This window comes from Schistocerca nitens, chromosome 12, assembly GCF_023898315.1.
Source record: "Schistocerca nitens isolate TAMUIC-IGC-003100 chromosome 12, iqSchNite1.1, whole genome shotgun sequence".
NCBI lineage: Eukaryota > Metazoa > Arthropoda > Insecta > Orthoptera > Acrididae > Schistocerca > Schistocerca nitens.
In genome coordinates this window covers 171,925,322-171,951,200 of record NC_064625.1, presented here as the reverse complement: position 1 = coordinate 171,951,200, position 25,879 = coordinate 171,925,322, and the positions used below count along the sequence as shown (strand labels likewise).

General features: G+C 38.2%; 1 protein-coding gene across 1 annotated transcript in view; it reads right to left on the bottom strand.

Annotated features, from left to right (window-relative positions):
- Positions 1-3,880: 3,880 nt before the first annotated feature.
- Positions 3,881-25,879, bottom strand: part of LOC126214864 (molybdenum cofactor sulfurase 3) — a 161,551-nt gene continuing 139,552 nt past the window's right edge. Inside the window, 3 exon segments of the mRNA XM_049941502.1 lie at positions 3,881-4,145; positions 16,217-16,321; positions 25,622-25,728. Of these exon segments, the coding sequence (XP_049797459.1) occupies positions 3,948-4,145; positions 16,217-16,321; positions 25,622-25,728 (410 nt within the window). The 3' untranslated portion in view covers positions 3,881-3,947.

Genomic DNA, 25,879 nt, shown 5'->3' with positions numbered 1-25,879 from the left:
CGAGCAGAGAAAATCTCCAACCAGTCGGAAATCCAACCCGGGCCACTCACATGACTTTCTGCTATACTGGCCACTCAGCAGTAGCTATTTGAAAAATACCCCTCCACCGCCATGCACACACATAACCTGACTCCCACTTATAATACACTAATAACTGTAGGGGACTGATGACCTCAGATGTTGTCCCATAGTGCTTAGAGCCTTTTGAACCAGTAACTGTAACTATTGACACAACAAATGATGTCTGTATTAACAACAAAAATAATTTAATACAGATAGGCACTGATGATAATTTCATTAAAATAACAATTAATTCAAAATAAAAAATAATTCTTATTATTAAATAACATCAAATCCTGATAAGGTCATAAATTCATTCTAACAAAAGAAATAAAAAGTTAGAACTACATTAAAATAATACAGACAGGAACAAAGTGTCTGGACATGAAATTGAGACAGTGAACATAAACAACAGATCACACCTATCCTGAATATTGTATTCATTGTGCAGAGTGGTAATGAACAAAAACATATTACAGCATAACTCAAATCAGTGTAACAATTGGTTAACACATATTTATTTCTTGTGCTTTACTTTCATTGAGAATGTTATTCAAGTGTAAAAGCTTCATATTTTGACTATAATTCTTTTTGGAACAGTTTCCCAGTTTAACAAATCATGGCAGTTTTTGTGCAAAATTTTTCTACTTTAGTTCTTAGACTTCTAATATTGCAATCAGTTTCTTCTTCACTGTGCAGCTACTGTTGCGCATATGCACTATGTGATGTACTAACCTACTTAAAATGTGCATTTAAAATATTACTTAGTAAACAATAACTAATCTGCAATGCAAGATGTCCTGTCACAAGGTAGATTATTAACAATTTACCACAGGTTAACAATTATTTTAAAACAACAATATAAAAATAATTTGAGTCCACATGTAAATTTTATGTACGACAAAATAGAAAACTTAGAACTTAAAAAAGAAAGTACTTATTTGGTTCACTGAGGATTTGCAGTCGATGAAGTGAATGTTGCCTACATTTTGCAAGTGAAAATGTTTTGTGCTTGTTGCACAGTGTTCTCACTGTGTCTTCCAGTTTTACATCATTAATGTCTTATGCAACAGAAAGTTTGTCACGTGGTTGCAGATGGTGATGTCGAAGGGGAAGGTGGAGAAATATAAGAGGAGAGCAACAACGGGCCACAACCGTATAAGGAGTTGGGAACACAGGCTGTGCTAGTTTTCTCAACATAGTTTTTACTACACCACCACCAACCATTACTTCACGCTATGAGAAACTCAATCATTCAGTGGCACCAGAACACAATGAATGTCTCCTAAAGGTGTTTTTTTCCCCCCTCTGAAAATGAGCAATGGTTAACGAAAACCAGACAACCTTCAGATCTATTCATCACTTGCAGACCCTCTACAAAATCAGTCACAACCTGCTTTTCTGCATTTTCTTCTTCATAAATGAAAAAAAAAAATTTTTCTGTAGATTATCATCTAAATCAAGTCATGTATATGCATTATTTTTATTTTAAATCATAGTAATATCAAAAACAATATGGAATTATATTTGTTTTTACAGGAAAAGCCATCCTCAAATGAATCCATTTGCAAAATAAACGCATCTTAGAAAATTTTATATGCCCATTATACATATCTATTGACAGTTCAATACAAGCATCAAGTTTTTGTCACAGATAGTTTTAATGAACATTACAAATACAACACTTATTTTCAAACTATTTGAAATGGCTAAAAGCAGATTTTGCAAAAGCCATATATTTCTACTACAATGTACAGCAGAATACATATGTGTCATCATGGTGCAAACTCCAAAACTGTCACTACCCAAAATTGCCTCAAATTTTAATCCTTACCCTGCTACAGACATACTCTCTACAGTCCATGCTAAGCGTAGCTTTGTTGTGGCTGCACTGATCGCCAAATGCTGAAACCTGTGCTCAAAGATGGTGTTCGAGCTGCTAAGCAATATTTATCGTGTGATTTTAAGAAAATTATTCGCTGAAAAAATTTCATTTTTGCACATCTTACAGTCTATCTTTGCTTGATAAAGAATTGAATTACTTTTTATTATTGTCATGGCTACTGTGCTGCATCAAATTAAGTAAAACATTGCATGCTATTTTAAAGAGTTTGCAAAGGTAAAAGCAAACTGCGTAAACTTTGTGTATGGTTGATTTTAGGTCATAAATTTCAGTGTATGAAAAGTAGATAAGGTATAAAACTTTTATTTGAAATTGAGAGCTGAATGATCTCCTTTTGTTCTCGAGTCATTGACTCTTACATCCAACAGACTGTCACACACATTGCACCCATTTCCATCACTGCAATTTGGGAATTGTGTGGTTGTAACAATCATCATATTTCATAAACAGTTCAAGATATTGAAACAAGGTTTTTGCAAATGATAGCATGCAAAGATGCACATTTGTTACATGATAAATACTTGAAACTTTTTTACTCACAAAGGTAATTGTGGAAGTAACTCATAAGCAGCAGTGAGAGGTTGGTGTGTGGTTACACACATACACGCAGTAGCATTGTAGGAAACCCCAGGCAGTGCCTGTAAACGTGTCAACAGCACCTGGGGAACAGCGGAGCAAGAGATGTATACATGTCCGCAGCAGCTAAAAGGTTAAATATTCTTGATGCAACCTGTCATAAATGAATTCACTTGTTCTTCATATTAAATGTCATGGCACATTAAGACTGTGTGCTCTACAAGGGCTCAAATCCAGACCTTTATCCCGCACAGGAAATGCTTGTATGAAGATATCCAAGCCCTTGTCCACCCTCACATTTCCAATACATTGCTTTTAATTTTCAAATTTTACAGAGGCTCTACTGCATACTTTGTAGATTACCACTCCCCAGAAGAAAGGATATCATGAAGAAATTACTTAGCCAAAGCCTGTGATTTGTTTCTAGAATGAAACTTCCACTCTGTTATGTAGCGGGCATTTTGTACAATGATATAAAGTCAAAATCAGTGCATAAATAAACAAATTGTAAGTAGCTCCAAACACCCATAAATAAAGAATGAAAAGCATAAGAAGTCACATAACCAAACACTTTCTATATAAATCACGTACGTAACAGACAATGGATCCAAAAATAATAATTTCAGATCTCACAAAATAATAATATCCTGCACCATGGGAAGTAATACAGGAGAAACAAAACAGATATAGAAGAGATTCCGTACAAAAATAAATGTCACTGAAAATCTATTCTTACTGTCCTATTACACAGCCGTCTCAAATGGTTCAAATGGCTCTGAGCACTATGGGACTTAACATCTGAGGTCATCAGCCCCCTAGAACTCAGAACTACTTAAACCTAACTAACCTAAGGACATCACACACATCCATCCCCGAGTCAGGATTCAAACCTGCGACCGTAGCAGTCGTGCGGTTCCAGACTGAAGTGCCTAGAACAGCTCGACCTCCGCAGCCGGCCACAGCCGTCTCAATGGCATAACTTGCCCAGAAAGTGAATCTTACTTTTACTCATAGTACTACATTGTGATGTAATTATTTTTGTACTTGTGTTTTCTACACTCGCTTAGATGTCAATGTCAAAACGTGTTTCCCTCACATTGCTACAATTGAGGTAACTGTACTGCACCTAGACAATATAAAAATAGTGGCTGGTAGATATTTTAATTATTTCGAAGGACAGTTCTTGTTTCACAACCAAGTAAGCATTCCGGGAATAGTGTGATGGCAAACTTAGTATAAGGAGGTGATAGGAACAAGTTTCACGATAACAACAACAACAGCAATGTCATAATATGTGCAGGAGTAAGGCACTTAAAACACAAATTGAAAAATAGGAATCAGTACGCGAAGCACTAGTACGCCAGTAGCTGCTCGCCATTGTGCTAGTCCCACAGTAATACTGGAGAGGCTAGGGTACAGGAACGATGACTCTGTCACCGACAGAGATCACAGTGCTCGCACTGTCGTGGTGGAGCTGGCTGAGGTATACACCGAATCTCATCTTGCCACAGAACACCTCGGACAGAGTCCTCAGCGGCTCCCTCGTCTTCTCGCCTGTCGCCTGGTCGATGCATATCACCTGGCAGCGTGTGCAGGGCCCGTCCACCTGTACAGAATTGACTATCTTGAAAATGAAAAAAAAAAGCTAATGGACATTGCAGGCTGGCTCATGTTTTCTTCACGTTTATAGGATGTGAAGGTCAATGCCCAGTGAACTATTAACTGGAGAAATAAACACAATTCCCAAACAAACTTGAAAAAAATCTCCTTTGAAGGTTTTCGAGCACTGTTCAATGTAACACACTTTGATGTTTTTAAAAAATCAGTCAGTAGCCGAGAGTATAGGTCTTGTAGTAATGCAGTCACCAGTTTGATTCTCAGAAGTACATTTACACCTACATCTACATGATTACTCTGCAATTCACATTTAAGTGCCCGGCAGAGGGTTCATCAAATCACTTTCACAATGTACGTCTACCGTCTCGCTCTCGAACAGCACACGGGAAAAATGAACACTTAAATCTTTCGATGCAAGCTCTGGTTTCTCAAATTTTATTAAAATGATCATTTCTCCCTATGTAGGAGGGTGTAAACAGAATATTTGGAGGAGGAAGTTGGTGATTAAAGTTTCATGAAAACACCTCACCACAACAAAAAACGCCTTTCTTGTAATGATTCCCACCCCAACTTGAGTATCACATCCATTACACACTTTTCCATATTTCCTGGTAGTAAGAAATGAGCTATCATTCTTTGAACTTTTTCGATGTCCTCTGTCAATTCTATCTGGTAAGAATCCCACACTGCATGGAAATACTCCTGCAGAGTACAGACAAGCATAGTGTAGGCAGTCTCTTCAGTGGATTTGCAACATCTTCTAAGTGTTCTGCCAATAAAATGCAGTTTTTGTATCACCTTATCCTCAACATTATCTGTGTGATCACCACCATGAAAGTAATTCATTATTGTAATCTCTAAGTACTTAGGTGAATTGACAGCCTTTAGATTTGTGTGTTTTATCGTGTAACCAAAATTCAATGGATTCCTTTTAGTTCTGATGGGGATGACCTCACACTTTTCATTATTTAGGGTGAATTACCACTTTTCACACCATACAAATATCGTGTCAATCATATTGCAATTTGTTTTGATCTTCTAATGACTTTACTAGGCAGTAAATAACAGCATAATCCACAAAAAATTTAAGATGGCTGTCCTAAATCATTTACACAGATTTAGAACAGCAAAGAGCATACAACACATCCTTGGGAAATGACAGTTATCACTTCTGTTTTACTCAATGACTGACTGTCAATTACTATGAACTGTGACCTTTCTGACAGGAAATCATGAATCCAGCCTCACAACTGTGACAACACTGCATAGGTATGCAGCTTGACTGGATGTAACCCTTTTTTTTTTTTTTTACAACTCTATTTTCAAACAGAATGTTAATCAACAAACACTTAATCATAACCTTGTTTAATAATAGTAATAATAACATCTTTTTATTTTTAAGTACCAACTAAATGAAAATGTAAAATGTCAAATAGAAAATAAAATACTACTCTATGGATGTTTAACAGTGTTGTTGGTGTAGATAATTTTTCGTTTACGAATAAGGCGTTTCACATATGTGTAACAAATTTTAATTTATACTCATGTGATTAGTAATTTTTGTGAAAAACTTATCCAATATATATTAATAAACATTTCCATTTGAAAAGAAATATATAATTCAAATAAAAGTAAAAAATAAATCAAAGCAGTGATTTTACAGTTATAAAACCCACATGCTATGCACTCCACAACTGGCAGCTCTGTTAAAATTCTCAAAATGTGTTTATGTAACAGTGCTCCAAAATCTTCAAACACAATTTTTTTTTAGTTTGTTTAAGAACTGCATTGTACTGCTTTAGAAAATTTCTGTCTGGGCACTGAACTTTAAATCCCAAATTATGAGGAAATCAAAGTGGGCAGAGCAGTTCATGAGATTCACTTGTAGGATGGTATCCAATAAAAGCTGTCACATGCATAGAGAAACTGGAGATAAATAGCAGAAGTTTAATATAGCTAAGGAAGCAGCAACTAAACATTATAGTGGTAGTTTGGGGTTAATACAGTATACAGATCAAATTTCTAAAGAGTTTTTGAGGTGCTCAAGAGTAGCCAGGCATATAAACAACACTGGAAAACACTGCTGAGCTAATGGACAATGTCCTCCCTAGACCTAACTAATAAGAAACAAAACACACAAAAAAGAGTTAGCAGAGGAGGAGAACATTCTCTGAAAACTCAGCAATGTTTTTTTGTTATTAGTTTGTGACATGGTTTTTTACGTATTGTCATCAAATCAATGGTTTTTGTACTCCAACAATGGAAAATCCAAGACAGAATAGTGACAATATTATGAAAAGGATAGATTGCTACTTACCGTCACACACACACACACACACAAAACCACGCTCTCTGGCTGCCAAAGCTTGTTTATACACTATCTGATAAAAATTATCTGCACACCTATTAGCTGACACTTTAACTCTTTCCATCCAGCACTTTCCAGTATCATATTAAGATTTGTTCATCTTTTGTAAATGCACACCTATACTTGTTCCTCATACAAAAGGCTTCTCCTTCCTGGGAGTATCTATAGAACACGATGAACGAACAAAAGTCAGAATGGCGGTACTTGCAATAGGCACGTATACGGTGCCCTGTGAAGAACGGCGAGTACTGAGGGATATAACTGGAACAATCATTTGAAGCAAAACAGTGTAGTAAATGTGGGCTCTAAAATGCATTGCTTAAGAGCTATGAGCTCCTCTTCATCTTCAATTATGTGCCACATACCTTCTCTACTTTAAACACTTTGCTTTCCATTTCTTGAGAGGTGGTAGGGGTGGACCAAAGCAAGAAAACAAGTGTCCACTGAGCTCTAAACTGCGTACCTTAAGATCTATGGGCACTTGTTCATCTTTGCTACAAAGAAACTTTTCTACTAAACAAGTGCTCATAGCTCTTACGGTATGTATTTTAGAGCCTATGTTTAGTCAATTTTTTTGACTTTGAAATCCCTGAATATTCACCATTTCTCCTGGGACATCCTGCATAAAAACACTATTATAACTTTCAGAATTAACAGTTCCTTCCTTACGTGGAGGTGAGGGATAGGCTGGAGAAGGTTATGAAGGAAACAGAACAGGTGGGTCTCCACTCATCTTTACTGTCCCCAAACTATCCTTCTCTCCTTCCTGATGGAGGAAATACTAGTTATGAAAGCTAAGATGGTGTTGTGTATTTTTACGAACCATCCATCCAAAAAGTTACAAGACTGATATTATTTCTCGGTGCTTAAGGGAAATCTGGACAGCAAATACAATGACAGCTTGAACCAATAACTGTAAATAACACGTCACAAATCACAATGGAGCAACATATCTTAATCGTGTGTTCTAGACATTCTCCAAAATGTTTTGAAAATGAGAAAAGTGTGAGTGAGATTCTGTCTGCACAACTCAGCTTCTGAACGAAAACGAAGACTCGTGAACACCTGCCGCAGCTAGGCTGAAATGAAAATGTGTACAATTCTTTTCGGGAAAAAAAATCGACACAGTTCCCCAGACTTGGTGTTAACAATACAAATCCACACAAAATAACAAAGTGTAGAAATTCACATGAAGGACAATACTTTGACAACAAAACTGACATTCGAGCCAATGTGATGCACAAGTTGAACAATGTCCCGAAAAAGGACTTTTCTGGCAATGTCACACGGTTGTATGATCATCCTGTGCATCATACTCACTTTGAGGGAAGACTATGAAGCACTAAAACCACCATCCTAACTTTTCTGTAATTTTTTAAAATTATTAATCCAATCTGGAAACCTTGTGGACTTCGGGGTATGTGGCTATCAGCAATACCGATATTTTGCCTTCTGTCTCAGAATTGTATAGTTTTCTCCACGAACTTTTCCTTTTGATATAACTGAATGAGCTGATTGAAAACAAAATGATAAAAATTCAAACTTTATCTGAAGACATTAGATTAGTGGGAGTATAACCAAGTCACCATGAATTCCAACACACATGTATCTCTACTAATTTTATGATTTTTCAAACACGACTATTTGCCAACCGTCATTCATCTATTCGGTCTCACAATTTTATATAAAATACACCAGACTGATGTGCGGGGTACACAAACACTACTAACACTTGCTTTCGAGCTCTCTCTCTTTTTCTAGTGAAAGTACACTCACATTTGCATATACAAGCACACAGACATCCAAATGCACTGTCTGCGTGTGGTTTTATGTACTTCTGCTAGGAAAAGAGAAAGAGCTGGAAAGCTAGTGTGAGTAGTGCTTCTATGCTCCACACATCAGTCAGCTACAGGCCAGTGGTTCCCTTTCTCTTATTTTATCTGTTGTTCCATCCAGAATTTCCGTAATTTTTTATAATGTTCTCAATTTTCCTTTTTTACATACTTTTAATGGAATCAGTAAATAAGAGTAAAAAATAAAGCTTTAAATAAAGCTAAACTCATGTATTATAAATTATTTATGAAATAGGGCAGCAGATAACATTAGCTTACAGAAAATAAATTGACATTTAACTGCAACTCAACACACTGCATGCAGTTTCTGACATGGAACTCTTACAGAATCAAAATTATACTGTTCCAAGGTTATCAAACCACCACTGGAGTCGAACATCTTAAATTCTTAGGACTGAAAATCGATATTAAAAGTTGTCTTGTCAGTATCACAGCCAGGGTCTTGTGAAGAAACTAGATACTGCCTTCTTTACTATGAGTGTAATGTCCTCTCTCTCTCTCTCTCTCTCTCTCTGACACTCAAATCAATAAGTTTGTTTGCTTCAAGTATTTTCCCTCTATTATGTTCTATGGTGCGTAAAGGACAGACTATTATTCAGTTGGGGTCCGGTGTCGAGAGACATTAGCTGTGAGTGTGTCAGTTGTGTGTGTGAATGTGTGTGTTTTCTATTTCAGAAGAAGAACATTTTTGTCTGAAAGCTTACATGTTAATCAGTCTTTTTCACTGTGCCCATCTGCAGCTCAATGCTTCCTGTTTGCAGTGGGTAGGAATCTATCCTCTTCATATTGTTGTTATTTCTATTGTTTCATACTCTATGGAAGCAGTTTTCAAAGTGGAGGGCAGAGAATAGCAGAAGGGGGCACCGTCTTACACTGAAATATTTATATTTGAGATTACGTAAGAAAAAGATTTCCAGTGAACAGATGTTGCAGTGTCAGATTCTCATCTCCATGAACCACCATTAATTAGCCACCTTGTTTCACGGGAACTGACCAGTAGATCCTGTCAGCAGGAATTCTGAGAAAAGTGATGAGTAATATTTCATCACACAGCCTCTGTCAACGATCACTGCACAGTTAGCTAGCTACTTTTAACAACCAGTAATGACAATAAGCCAATTGAAAATATGCCCACCACTGCCTTGCAACAACGACTGCAAGAATAGATTTTTAATCACGTCATTGTGACTGTCCATTCAATTTCTGGTAAACTTCCAGAGCCAGTTTAAAGGTAGTGAGATAACTAGAAGTTGAATTCTTGTGCATGTTCATTGGAAGTATGTAACCGGATTTAAAAAAAAGTGATACAAGTTCTGCCATTCTCATAGATCAGTGGCTGGTTGACAGGGGTAACAAGACATCCCATGGAAGTGATTCACCTAGCGTCTCTTTTCCTCAAAAGGACGCAGTTATGATAAAGAAAAAGATGCAATTCTAAAAAGAAAAAGACTCAAATTTAATCAACGAACATTCTTTCGCATCTTTCTCTGTTCCTATGAGCAATGTTAGTTCTAGATGCAAAACTGTGTGTAAGTGTGTAAATATCAAGTTCATTATTTGACATAGGAATGACCACCGTGTGTTCTTTGTTGAGAGATTTTTGCCAACAATCGCTTGAAACCTTAATTAAGAGACATCTGCAGACAAAACTTCCAGACGACGTAAATAAACCCGTCAAATTTTGTAGGTGTCATGAGCAACAACTAAAATGAAATATTAGGTCCTTCAATAAAAGGGCATCAGTTCCTAAGAAAGCCCTAAGAACATTCCTAGAGGTAGCCTGCTTATTTGCAAAATCCAAATCGTCACATACTACTGGTGAAAAATTACATCCTCCTGCAGCTGTCAAAGTGTGGAAAATTGTACACGGAGAAAGGTTTACCAAGAGTCTGAAGTTGATACCACTCTCAGGTGATAACACAACTCATTGTATTGATGCAATAGCTGCTGACACAAAAAATCAAAATTCACCCTCCAATTTGGTGACAGCACTGTTATCAGTAATCCTCCCCATCTTCTTCTTTTTGAATACTACCGTTATGAAAATGAAATGCTTGAGGACTATCTATTGCATAAAGTTCTGGAAGTAAGGACTACAGGTGAAGGTAATTTATTTCTCGTGAATTCCATTTTTACTGGCAACAATGGGCAAGTTGTGTTGATATATGAACGGATGGGCGGCAGCATTTACCAGAACTAAAAGTGGGTTCATTGCAAGTGGGTGTACTGTTTCTCCCTCTGTAAAATTTACACATTGCTTGATACACAGGAAAGCATTTATTTCTAAATCAGGGCCGGCCAGAAATTCTGCACGCGTGCGGTGCTCGTGCACATGTGCAACTTCCGGGTCACAGCGTGCACGCCGCAGCCGTCAGCGTACAGGTAGTGCACGTTTCTACGCACAGATGTCGCTCCTCTGTTACACAAAGTGCGTCGTCGACACCTCGTATGTATATAACAACCTGGGCTATATCTGTAAGATCTGTTGCTTCATCGAGTGCGACGGAGAAAGCAACAAAGTATTTAGCCTTATTTATTAGCTGGCTGTGCAGATCGCCGTCCGTAGCACTGATACGTCTTGTCACTGTTTGTTTGGATAGACTGGTTTCTTGAAACCTGCTAACATTCGTGGGACACACAAGTTCTGCAGCATCAATCGGACACCTTTTCACAAACTCCCCTTCGGAAAAGGGTTTCCCAGACTGTGCAATTCTTAATGCGATTTTAAAACTTGCTCGCAGTGAAGATTTAGTGTGGTTGTCACTCTGGAAAATTGAAAACAGTACATTGTACAGTAAAACAGACATAAATGTAACACAAGAAACTAAGAGTTCAAGAAGTATCAGTTACTTTGACGTACAGTAAAATCGAGTTGATGTGTCTCATCCATTTTCTGAAGGACATTTAATTTTGCTTGCCGTTCTTCACTGTCGAGTACACTACACTCGTGATATGTATTGTAATGTCTTTCAATTCAAAACTTACACTGGACGCCTGTTATTCAGCGGCTCAGCAAACACTGTGAGTTTTCACCAACGGCAACAAAAAAGAATTGCAGTTCCCAGTCATTTTTAAACGACTGAGAACATAGATCTCCCGTCCTTTGCTTTTTCACAGTACTTGCCATTTCTCAGTACTTCGCTGTTAAGGTTACGGTCACCAGGGGTAAATGAGACTGGGTATGTTGCGCTCTTGCTTGTACCACATAAACAGGGAAGTGGAGCCGTCGCCGTTCATTTAGGACACATGTCTAATAAGAGATGTCGCTGTCGCACACATGCGCACATGTGCAGCACTTCCGCACGTCTGCACACTGTGCAGCGTTTGGCCGGCCCTGTTCTAAATAGTACAACCAGAAGTCAACAGACTGATGAATAATACAGTTAGTGTTGTGAATTTTGTGAAACCACAAGCTTTAAACACAAAATTATTTTCCAATCTTTGCAAGGATATGGGTTCTACCCACGATTGGCTCCTACTACTACTCTGATGGTCTTGTGGTACAGTGTTGTGGAGCTCAAGGATGAACTTGGTCTTTTTCTATTGAACAGCAGTCCTACTACTCACATAAAAAAAAAGTTTTGCATCACCACAGTTCAGAGAGTTCCGGAACCTGTACAGAAAATTGGAATAGAGATCAATATAATCATCACTTCTGCCATTTTTATTCCTTATGAAAACCACACAGTGCATGTTGTACCACCATACAGCGAGACCTCCAGAGGTGGTGGTCCAGGTAGCTGTACACACTGGTACCTCTAATACCCAGTCTGGTTAAAGGCATATGCGACACTCATCGGTGAAGAGAACGTGATGTCAATCTTGAACAGTCCACTCACCATGTTGTTGCGCCCATCTGTACCGTGCTGCATGGTGTCGTGGCTGCGAAGATGGACCACGCCGTGGACATCGGGAGTGAAGTTGCACATCGTGCAGCCTATTGTGCACAGTTTGAGTTGTAACACGACGTCCTGTGACTGTACGAAAAGCATTATTCGACATGGTGGCGTTGCTGTTAGGGTTCCTCTGAGTCATGATCTGTAGGTAGCGGCCATCCACTGCAGTAGTAGCCCTTTGGTGGGCTGAGCGAGGCATGTCATCGACAGTTCCTGCCTCTCTGTAGCTCCTGGATGTCCGAACAACATCACTTTGGTTCACTCCGAGATGCCTGGACACTTCCCTTGTTGAGAGCCCTTCCTGGCACACAATACAGACACGATCGGACCGTGGTATTGACCGTCTAGGCATGGTTGAACTACAGACAACATGAGCCATGTACCTCCCTCCTGGTGGAATGACTGGAACTGAACGGCTGTCAGACCCCCTCCATCTAATAGATGCTGTTCATGCATCGTTGTTTACGTCTTTGGGTGGGTTTAGTGACATCTCTGAACAGTCAAAGGGACTGTGTCTGTGATACAATATCCACAGTCAACATCTATCTTCAGGAGTTCTGGGAACCAGGATGATGCAAAACTTTGTTTGATGTGTGTATATTGGCTCTGTTTCTGGATGAGAAATGGTTTCTAGTAATGTGCTACTTGTCAATGTTTTTGGGGAACTGAATGTCCTTAACGTATCGCTTCAAGGCCAAAACAGAATTGTGTGAGTCAACATTTTTGGGCTCAAAGATTCATCTAAGAATGAAATATATTTCTTCACAAATTCAGACATGCACATAACACTATCTGTGAATGTGTCTGAAAATTTCCATATTTCGAACTTGGTACATTTTTACTCTTGTTTATTTCCTTTTTCGATGATCAGTTTGAATCAGCTTTTATACTGGCATTTAAATGTTGACTATTGTCCTATTATCATTCATATGTCATCATCTTTCAAACATTAAAACATTCTAAGTGAATTAAAAGAAATATAGATGGAAACAGTTAAACTTTAACCTACCAACTAATTTCTGAACTAATAATGCTCAGTTCCAATAACTATACATGCAGCCATGGTTATTTATGAACTAGTTGTGTTTGTTAACTTTAACCCTCTGTGAATAATACAAATGCATGCTAATCAAAAACAATTAATTCTGACATCATCAAAAGACTCCCCCTCATCATTAACATTGTTGTTGTAACTGATAGTTGCAATAATTAGACAGAAGTAAATAGATACTGTGGGCCATATTAAAAATAGGTGATAGGGTGAGGGGGGGGGGGGGGCAGCTGCAAAATAATTTATGTTTCAGAAGGGGGGCGCAACAGAGTAAGTTTCAGAAAGTTTCTGCAGCAACTCTATGCATTCACAAAGATTATTACTGACCCAGAAAAGGGCAATCAGAAAGATCCATGGTGTCAGTTTGCAAACTTTGTGCAGTCTGTGATGAAGCAAGCAAGGATAATTTTACTTCCTCTCTTGTTTTTCCATATGCCTCCTTAAAATTCATTTTTTTCATTTTGACTAATTACCATTAACATAAGTGAGTATAATCTGCACTTTCATAGTAGAGAAAGGTTGGCCCTCAGTTTTAAAGAATATAATACCAGATCTAATTTTGTGCTTAGTTTTATGTATGTAATTGATTTTCTAATTTATTTTGACTGTTCCTTGTTAGTATCTTTCATTATAGGGCAAAATCAGTAATTATTTCGTAGCTTAAATTCTATTGTTGATGTACAAACAAATATAAATTCTGTATCAATTATAAACATTTGCAGGAACAACTACTAGTAATCTTACAGTACCTATTTGGCTCTTTTCGAAAACATGTAAGCAAAAGTAATTAACAGTTTTGTCAAAAGTATTGTTTGCATAATGATATTTGTTAATTTCATTATGTAAACAAATAATTCAGCTTAACCCTCATAGTACAAGAAACTGTTGAAAAGATGAAATTTACCGATATATTCAGTTAATTTAATGAGTTCAGTTTTAATTGTAATTTTTGTAAATTAAACATCGAACAATGTGAAGTTTTAGTACCTATTATTGCGATGATATATACGGGCCCAATTTTTGGTCACGAGACAGTCAGTCCACGGCCAAGTTTCAGACGAGAAACCTGTGTCGGTTAGAATGACAATGATGCCTCAACTTAACTGTGAAATAAGTGTTACACAATTAGGCCGGGTGTTAAAAAAATGATAGTGTCTGCTCCATACATACCTTTCTATTCTTCAAGAACGGTGAACTTTGTGGTTAGTTTTTTACTGCTCGTAGATGTTCAATAGTAAACTATTTTAGCAGTATGTGGAGGTTTGCCTGTTAACTATTAATGAGGCTTCTGGAAAGTTTAAACAATAGTGCACTGGCCATACGTATATAACTGTGTATCATTGGGGAGTTGTGAACAGTGAAAGTAAGAGACTGTGAAACGCAACTGTGCGTCTGTCGGCTACATCATTTACAGCAGACAGTAGTTGCACTTCCACAATCCATTTTCCAGCCAGTACGTCGACACCATGGAAAACAAGCGAAAAAAGAAAGCAGGGTGAGCCATCACGAGGCCTTTGTTTAAGCATCCCCGATTTACAACTGTCATCCTTGTACATACACCCCCATACCTGTGGTTCATAATATGAACACATTCATCGTCTGTATCACAAAACCTTAACATTTTAAAGGTACAGTGATTTCCTGATCCGTTGTGTGTGTCATTGTGCTGCCTATCAGTCATCCCCGTGTCACTGTTGCCTTTACTTTGTTTTTGTTGATATCCAAGCTGCCCTTGATTTCACAAGGTATTCAATCTGTACTGTCATATCTACCAATACACTAATTAGTGGACTACTACACTTCTACTATTAGTCTTTTTGTCTGTTATATTTACCCTTTTTTATAATTTTTGCTCATTTCTTATTCAGTTGTACAATGCTTCTTTGACCACTGCACAGAATGGTGAGCACTATTCTGCAAGTTTCGTTTTACATAAGCTGCCAGCAGAATTGAAAAATCTCTGTGATGAGCCACAGATTTTTTTCAAATCTGTGTTCAAAGGCTTCCTTGCAGCACTCTCCTTTTAATTTGTACAGGTCTAGCTGAATTATGTAGTGAATTGTTGCATGAACAAATAGCTTTAACTTACATTGTCCCACAGAGTGTGCTGAATTAAATTAAAATTGTAGCTTCTTCCACTTCCGTTTGGCAAGACAAATCCACATTAAAGAATGAGAAGAAAAATGAGAAGAAAAATGTAAATATGAAACAAATTATGTGAAGTATGAGAAGTTTTACTGCTACAAATATCTCCTCAGAAAACAGAGAAATTCAATGCAGCTGCCTTTATGATCAGAATATAATCCATCACCATGCTTTACTTTGCATACTGACATGCCATGATGTAATATGGGGTATTAACTCATGAGCCTCATATAGTGCACTACTTAATGGGTGCTGTTAAAATCACATTCCCATACATTATTTTTCTCATGAGATTTGTTGTTGATGACATACTCTTGTTTAGAAGTCACAGCTGTAGCTACTCACAGTAAAACATACAGAGAAACAGTCTAAAAGTGGGAAACACATCCTTCTTGGCCATTCAGAAAAGAATGTGTCACTCTTCAGAATACTCTGATACACTTAATAATAAGCTGCATAGCTTGAGCCTAAATTTAACAATGCTGTTGGCTAAATCCTCTTATTTTCTACAGGGCATGCTCAAGATACATTTAATGCTGTTATTACTGCAATTTACTAAAATTAACAAAATTGAGGTAATATTGTTCTCATAACAAAGACAAGGTAACTGGATCAAGGCATGATGAATCAAAATGATTCTACAGAGAAATCATTATAGTTACTAATAGGCCACGGCTACTACTTTCACATTGACACTAATTTGAAATAAAAATTTTATTCGTATACTGGCGTATTCTAAACACATACCTTAAAATCCACAGATCCTATACGCAAAGTTTTCCACTCATTTTCCTCAAATGCATCTGTACTCTCTACAACCAAGTTGCTGCGAAATCTTTCCAATAGACCTTCCTGGAACATGAAGTGAGCACATTGTTACTTAGAAATACTATCTGACAGTAACACAAAGTATTTCAACAATAGCATCAGGTTAAAACAATCACAAGGAAGCTTTTCTTTGAGTGTTATTTGCAACAGACTGTTGATATGACACTCAAAAAAGAAAATAAAAACAAGTAGGAAAATAAACATATACAAATGACAGCTCCACCAATGCACTGCCCTTTTATATCTCGTGTATGCGATACTTACTGCCAACTGTATATGGGCATATTGCTATACCACACCTCAGTGTATTGTGAACTTAAGAGACTTATCAACATTAGTACAAAAGGCTGGAGGGAGGAAAATTATACTGGCATAGCACTTTATAGAGGAAACCAGATGCAGATATGCATCTGTATAGCAGAACGTAAATGCCATGTTGAATGAACAAATGAATGAATGAATGAGTGATTCAGGAAACACAACACATGGTTAAACAAAATACCATAATGATTTTGGGCACCGTATAAAAACTGATGTTACCATGATGCTTATAAGGTAGCCACAGACATGCACACACAAAATAAGTGTGTCAATTGCAGTCTCGAAGGGCTGCAGTATTGACAGCATCTACGTCGACTGCACCTGGCTTGCTGCACACCATTCACAGCAGTGCAAGACACGGCACTTTTAAATGTGCCATCAGTGGGGTGTGGTGGAGCTCTCTCTTCCGTCACTCACAATCTCCAATAGGGGCACCACCAGACGATGCTGAACTGACACGACCTCACTGCCCACAGCTCTGACTGGTCAGCATATCTTTTTAAGCGGCCACAAGTCAGAGGTTCACCCAGATCTAGTGGACGTACTGACTTGTCAACATTAGTACAAAAGGCTTGAGCGAGGAAAATTGCATCAACGTAGCAGTACACTACTAAGCATTATTAAATTCGTGTATCAGAATTCGAGGTTATCTGTTGTAATCGAGAACTTTTCTCTATTCGTGTATTACTCAGCTCCACAGAAGAACCTGCAGCACTTCAAATTTATGTATATTCAATTATTAAGTGCACATATGATAAATAAATTTATTAATGTGTTATCTTTTTGTAGATGTCTGATTGCTTTTATCAGTCATCTCTACTACTGACCCATCTATTACTGACTAGTTTGGGTTTTTCTGTCTATTGGCACCAAGTCTGGTTTTTTCCACATATTGGTGACAAGTTTAGTTTTTCGACTCACTGGGAATGAGTCTAGTGCTTTTAATGTAGCACTGATTGGCAGAAGTAACATTTTCACAATTTTTTTTGTGGCAATCACAACTGTTTTACAGCATCTTTAAATCTGTGTATGCAGTGGCAACCTCTTGAGAGCAGTCACTCACTGCATTTATTCAGTTTTGGAGCCAACAAATTACCTTCTTGTTAGCAGCTATTAGCAGAATGATAGATGCACAACAAACCCAGCAAACAACAGCTGAAGTATAGCCAGGTGTCACCTCCTTCACCCCTAGGCTCTTTTGGTGCACAACAAGAGGAATGTACAAAGTACTGTTTGCAGCTCGAGTGACATTTCGCACAGTTCAACAAATTGGGCAAATCACAATGCTCTCTCTTTTTTTTTTCGTGTTTTCAATTGTGTCACAAGTTGATCCTACAGTAGAGCCCCAAACCTTACCTTATGACACATTAGAAGTTTCTTGTCTTCAAGTTGATTATTCTGGTAAGCAAGCACTGCAAGCTTTTCCCATCAATTCTCAGCAGATTGCAGCACAGGCTACTCAGTCACTACGATTGCTGAATTACTGCATTCAGATTAGTTGGAGCTGTAATCCAAAATCAATCTCACATGCAGTAGAACACATATCCCATGCATGACACAACAGACTTTCTCTTCAGAATGGTGTCATTGTATTGCACCTCATAATGAACCAATGCGAGTTGTAAGTCCCACATTTTTTGTAACAATGTAGAGGACATTGGGGAATCATTAGAACTAATCAGTATTGTTTATGTTTCAGGCTGGATAAGCCAACAGTAGATATGACTCACCCACTGCTGTGTATGCACGGATAACCAGGCAGCACTGAGCCACGAATTTTCAATTTTCCTCAACCTGACAGTCCTCCGCTACATTTTCATACTGATTTTGCTTGGTCCCTTCTGGAATGCACCGTGGATCATCATTACTGATCCCTACAGCAAATATTCATTTGTCATTCCAATGAATTTGGCTAATGATACTTCCACTGTCAAAGTATTTGCTTCTATCTTTTGCTTAGGTGGTTTGCCACAAACAATTGTTTTGGGCAACAGTCCAATTTTTTTGTCAGAATTTCAACAATTTAGCAACAAAACTGAATTCAACATATCCAAACGGTATCGTTCTCTCCTCAATTGAGTGGTGAAGCCGAACATTTCATTCACACATTAGGGTGTTCAAACTTTGTGCTTTGCACTCGAGAGAAAATGCTTTGCTGTTGTTCCTGGGACTGCTCACGATGCTTCACCAGTACTTACACAGTCATTGCTACTACACTGTGCTGCATCTCTTTCATCCTCATCACTCTATTTCTGACACAAACTTTGCAACAAAATTCAAAACGAAGGACAAAATTTCTGTCATACGTGTAACGAGCCTCACAACTGGAAATCCAGAGTTGTGACTCAGATGTCCAGCTGCGAGCATTATACCATTCACAGTGCATCGGGCACCCGTCGAGGGCAGAGAGCCGACTTTGCTTCCACGACTGTAGTGATCCTGGAGCAGATTTTTGTTCTTCAGACATGCTGCCAGCAACAGAAGCTGCTGCTGCCCCCAAGCACCCCTTGCCAGTGTCTGACATCCGGGTGCACAAGTCTTCCGACAACTCTGCCACGGAGATGGAGATCGGCTCCTGACCACCTCTACAGCTGCTACCACCCCCGTAGCCACTGCCGCCTTTGCAGACGCTGCATCCGTCATCGTTCGCAGCAACAACAGCCGTGGACATCGAGCCTACATCAGCTGTAGAGCTTTCTGCGTTATCAGTAGCACCGAGACTGCACTCACCCGTGCCATTAGATGGATGTCCTACCTCCAATTTTTCAGCAGATTTTTTTCTTGTGATTTGTGAGACGAATGTTGGGACGCGAGTTGGTTGGTGCACAATTTTGTGGGGGGAGGAATTCGGTACTGACAGCACCTTCATCGGCCACACCCAATGCACCAAATGTTGCTCACAGCTACATGAGATGGCACTTTTAAATCTCTCACTAGTTTGCTGCCAGTTAACTAACTCTTCGGTAGCTTGAAATCTCCACAGGGAAGTGCCACATGTACGTGCCACCAGAGGCCGCTGAATTGACATGACCTCACTGCCTGTGACCCTGACTGGTTGGTGCATCTTTTCGAACAGCTGAAATTCAGAACTTTATCCAGACTCAGTTATCTTGTAGACTTATCAACATTAGTACAGAGAACTGCAGTGAGGAAAATTACATCTGCGTAGCACTACATTACTAAGCTTTACTAATATTCAAAGACTATCAGAGGGCATCAGCATTCAATATTATTTGTTACAATTGAGACCTTTTCTCTCTTTGTATATAACTTGGCACTAATGAAGAACCTACAGCACTTCAAAGTTACATATTGTAAATAAACTTACTGTCTTTACGAGACAACCCTACTACTGACACATCAAGAAGTTTCACTATACAAGTCCATTGAATCAACAAGGGGCAGTAGCAGAAGGAATACTATAGATTGCAAGGAAAATCACACCAAACCATAAGGAAGCCTGCCCTCACCACGCCAAACCCCTTACTACAACATTTCCCCCTCGATGCCCTAAAGCAGTTACTTCTCTCATAAATGCCACTACAATACAGTCCAAACATCAGCTATTTTACTGGAATGAGATTTTCACTCTGCAGCAGAGTGTGCACTGATATGAAACTTCCTGACAGATTAAAACTGTGTGCCAGTGAGACTCGAACTCATGACCTTTGCCTTTCACGGGCAAGTGCTTTACCGACTGAGCTACCCAAACTCGACTCACGACCCGTCCTCAGAGCTTCAATTCTCCTACCTTCCAAACTTCACAGAAGCTATTTTACTAACTTAAATATTTTACATGATGACACAGCAGCACACCCAGAAGGACTTTAATGGGGCTAAACTTTACTTTTTTTACCTACTATTCTCTCACCATTACATTTATGTGGTCACAACAACAGTATCTAACATGCATCTGGACAGCACTGTATTCACGATACAAGTGGATCTCACCTGCAAGTGCTACGTTTTGAATCTCGTCTTGCCAGCAATGGTTTCCAATGAAACGTGATCATGAGTAGCAAATTGTCCTAAATCCATGTCTAAAGCCAACTCATTTCACAATCTGATTGAAATGCTTTTTGGCACCTTTAAATTCCTTTATCCAGCAATAAACATTTTGGATTGCTGTTTCAATCTGTACGAATGTCCTTTAACTTTATTATTCGTTTTCATTTTATTATCTTTCTGTAAATCATTGATGTAGGAATTGTCACAAGTGTAATTAACATACAAAGTACATGTAATACAAATACAATATCACTTGAATAGCTGTTTTCAATGCTTTTTCAAGATTACAATATTTGTCATGAACATGTACATGAATGTTAAGACAACAATTTTACACACATTCAAAGTACTCATCTATGTCATAGAAACTTTCGCTTAAAAGACAATTTTCCCCTCATGTACACTCGTAGAGCATCGTAAAGTTTTATTCCAAAATAACTTACATGCTTTTGGGTTTGTGTTATCCTTACTTTTTCTACAAGAAAATTTTTACAGTTGCGAGTATTATAATTGTGGCAGTCCTCAATGGTACGCACGTTGTTCAGATGTGCTCTTGTACATGTTGTTGTTGTCGTCTTCAGTCCTGAGACTGGTTTGATGCAGCTCTCCATGCTACTCTATCCTCTGCAAGCTTCTTCATCTCCCAGTACTTATTGCAACCTACATCCTTCTGAATCTGCTTAGTGTATTCATCTCTTGGTCTCCCTCTACGATTTTTACCCTCCACGCTGCCCTCCAATGCTAAATTTGTGATCCCTTGATGCCCCAGAATATGTCCTACCAACCGGTCCCTTCTTCTAGTCAATTTGTGCCACAAACTCCTCTTCTCCCCAATTCTGTTCAATACCTCCTCATTAGTTATGTGATCTACCCATCTAATCTTCAGCATTCTTCTGTAGCACCACATTCCGAAAGATTCTATTCTGTTCTTGTCCAAACTATTTATCATCCATGTTTCACTTCCATACATGGTTACACTCCATACAAATACTTTCAGAAACGACTTCCTGACACTTAAATCTATACTCGATGTTAACATATTTCTCTTCTTCAGAAATGCTTTCCTTGCCATTGCCAGTCTACATTTTATATCCTCTCTACTTCGGCCATCATATTTTACTCCCCAAATAGCAAAACTCCTTTACTACTTTAAGTGTCTCATTTCCTAATGTAATTCTCCAGCATCACCCGACTTAATTCGACTACATTCCATTATCCTCGTTTTGCTTTTGTTGATGTTCATCTTATACCCTCCTTTCAAGACACTGTCCATTCCATTCAACTGCTCTTCCAAGTCCTTTGCTGTCTCTGACAGAATTACAATGTCATCGACGAACCTCAAAGTTTTTATTTCTTCTCCATGGATTTTAATACCTACTCCAAATTTTTCTTTTGTTTCCTTTACTGCTTGCTCAATATACAGATTGAATAGCATTGGGGAGAGGCTACAACCCCGTCTCACTCCCTTCCCAACCACTGCTTCCCTTTCATGCCCCTCGACTCTTATAACTGCCTTCTGGTTTCTGTACAAATTGTAAATAGCCTTTCACTCCCTGTATTTTACCCCTACCACCTTTAGAATTTGAAAGAGAGTATTCCAGTTAACATTGTCAAAAGCTTTCTCTAAGTCTACAAATGCTAGAAATGTAGGTTTGCCTTCCCTTAATCTATTTTGTAAGATAAGTCGTAGGGTCAGTATTGCCTCACGTGTACCAACATTTCTGCGGAATCCAAACTGATCTTCGCCGAGGTCGGCTTCTACAAGTTTTTCCATTCATCTGCAAAGAATTCGCGTTAGTATTTTGCAGCTGTGACTTATTAACCTGATAGTTCGGTAATTTTGACATCTGTCAACACCTGCCATTCTTTGGGATTGGAATTATTATATTCTTCTTGAAGTCTGAGGATATTTCGCCTGTCTCATACATCTTGCTCACCAGATGGTAGAGTTTTGTCAGGACTGGCTCTCCCAAGGCCGTCAGTAGTTCTAATGGAATGTTGTCTACTCCCGGGGCCTTGTTTCGACTCAGGTCTTTCAGTGCTCTGTCAAACTCTTCACGCAGTATCTTATCTCCCATTTCGTCTTCATCTACATCCTCTTCCATTTCCATAATATTGTCCTCAAGTACATCGCCCTTGTATAAACCCTCTATATACTCCTTCCACCTTTCTGCTTTCCCTTCTTTGCTTAGAACTGGGTTTCCATCTGAGCTCTTGATATTCATACAAGTGGTTCTCTTCTCTCCAAAGGTCTCTTTAATTTTCCAGTAGGCAGTATCTATCTTACCCCTAGTGAGATAAGCCTCTACATCCTTACATTTGCCCTCTAGCCATCCCTGCATAGCCATTTTCCACTTCCTGTCGATCACATTTTTGAGACATTTGTATTCCTTTCTGCCTGCTTCATTTACTGCGTTTTTATATTTTCTCCGTTCATCAATTAAATACAATATTTCTTCTGTTACCCAAAGATTTCTACTAGCCCTCGTCTTTTTACCTATTTGATCGTCTGCTGCCTTCACTATTTCATCCCTCAAAGCTACCCATTCTTCTTCTAATGTATTTCTTTCCCCCCATTCCTGTGAATTGTTGCCTTATGCTCTCCCTGAAACTCTGTACAATCCCTGGTTCTTTCAGTTTATACAGGTCCCATCTCCTTAAATTCCCACCTTTTTGCAGTTTCTTCAGTTTTAATCTACAGTTCATAACCAATAGATTGTGGTCAGAGTCCACATCTGCCCCTGGAAATGTCTTACAGCTTAAAACCTGGTTCCTAAATCTCTGTCTTACCATTATATAATCTATTTGATACCTTTTAATATCTCCAGGGTTCTTCCATGTATACAACCTTCTTTCATGATTCTTAAACCAAGTATTAGCTATGATTAAGTTATGCTCTGTGCAAAATTCTACCAGACGGCTTCCTCTTTCATTTCTCTTCCCCAATCCATATTCACCCACTATGTTTCCTTCGCCCCGTTTTCCTACTCTCGAATTCCAGTCACCCATGACTATTAAATTTTCGTCTCCCTTTACTACCTGAATAATTTCTTTTATCTCCTCAGACATTTCATCAATTTGTTCATCATCTGCAGAGCTAGTTGGCATATAAACTTGTACTACTGTAGTAGGGATGGGCTTCGTGTCTATCTTGGCCACAATAATGTGTTCACTATGCTGTTTGTAGTAGCTTACCAGCACTCCTGTTTTTTTTATTCATTATTAAACCTACTCCTGCATTACCCCTATTTGATTTTGTATTTATAACCCTGTATTCACCTGACCAAAAGTCTTGTTCCTCCTGCCACCGAACTTGACTAATTCCCACTATATCTAACTTTAACCTATCGATTTCCCTTTTTAAATTTTCTAACCTACCTGCCCGATTAACCAGTGTATTTACGAAGTGACTGTAACTATTAGAAGAGAAAGTTCTTTTGTAAATTTGATGTAAAGTATTTTCAGTCCTTGGGACTAAGAGAATTTTAAGGATTAGTGCATTTTGATCATATTCCTAGGTCAACATTAATTACATTTGTATCTATGGTTTCTCTATTTGTGAAGAAGTCTGTAGAGTTTGTTACTCTTGTAGGGCTAGTGGACACAAGTTGAAGCGCTGTAGAACATACAGGAACTGATCTTTAGAAGCACTTTCAGTTAAAAAGTTGACATTAAAGTCTCCACTTATAATTACTGCTGTTTTTTATCATGTAATATGTTGAGTGATGCCTCTAACTTATTTCTAAAAATTTTGGGATCAACACATGGTGATCTGTGAACTGACATTGTTGTTAATTTACTCTTTTGCTTATTCAGCTGTATTGCTGCAACCTCAAAATGTTTTTCTTCACACATAGATTCAACTACAATCAAGTTTTCAACTTTTATTCCAGCTCTGTATTATTTTCAAGCACACACAATTATTACTTAGCTCTATAGTAAGTTCTGTGGTTTTTGTTATGGGTCATGTACTGTTTTACTGTCTGACACTGGAAAACCCATATTGGCTAGATTCTGAAGAATTACTTGCTCTTCTTACCAAATTTTCAAACGTTTTAGTGCATTTTATGACAAAATCAAGTTTCTTAAGTTTATTCTTTATATTCACTTGCAAACTGCACTGTACATTTCAATGGCACTGTCCCGACCATTGTATTCCATACCACAGGTGCACTTATTTTGAACTTCTATCCATGGTATGACAGCATTTATGATTGAAGGTGCAAATTCTTAATCCATTTAACACAATTTCATGGCATGAAATATTTCACTGATGAAATATGATCACAATTTATAGGCCGATTTGAGACTACATGTATACTTGCCGCCATTTTGGTACCTCAATTTGTATGTGGATTCACAGAAGGAAGAAAGGTCATGGCGCACATGCATAAATGGATGGGAAAGGAACTGTCTCCACCCATGCATCTTACCTGATTTAGGGAATCCTTAGCAATTCTAAATCGAGGAGGACAGACAACAATTTTAACTCCACTCTTCCCAAATGTCAAACCAGTGGGCTCAGTACCTGGAGTGTGGATGACATTTTATTTTTTTCTTTCCTCATTTTTTTTATCAGTGCCTCAAATTCATGATTATCCATGAAACCAATCACTTACAACATTTACTGACAAATACCAGTGCATTATAACTGTTTGAAAACAACCATCATATGCAACATAATTACCGAGAGCTGTGCTGTTTAACAAAACTGATCTGCAATTTTATATGATATTGTCATACTTACACATCCCACCCCCTTCCCCAACATGCATTTGACTGTGGAATGCTAATTAGAATACCAGGTGTGGTGTAGAAGCTCTTCAAATACAGGCAGCTTCCATTATACACTGGCCAAATTAGAGCTTCACATTTTCTTTTACCAGAGCTACAAAAATTTCTAAACAAGGTCGGCTTGTGAGCAAAGGAAATGGAACCTTATGAAGGTCTTTCTTGAACTCAAAGGCAGTACTAAATAAATTCGTTTTTACTGACCTTTGGGAATGCTGCTCTCTCCTGTAGGATGTCTGCAAACCAGTTAATACTGGCCAGGTTAATCATCAGGTACTGTGCTTGATTTGACAGTGACAGTTCAGATGTATCTGAAAAATGTCAAAAGAATACTGTAATCTGATTGCAAAAGCATGGGAACATTTTTTAATCAGAAGGTGAAAACAATCTAATAAATTGATGATGTATAATAGAATGCTAATTTTTTAATCCATTCTACAATGAAATAAGAAGAAAATGTTT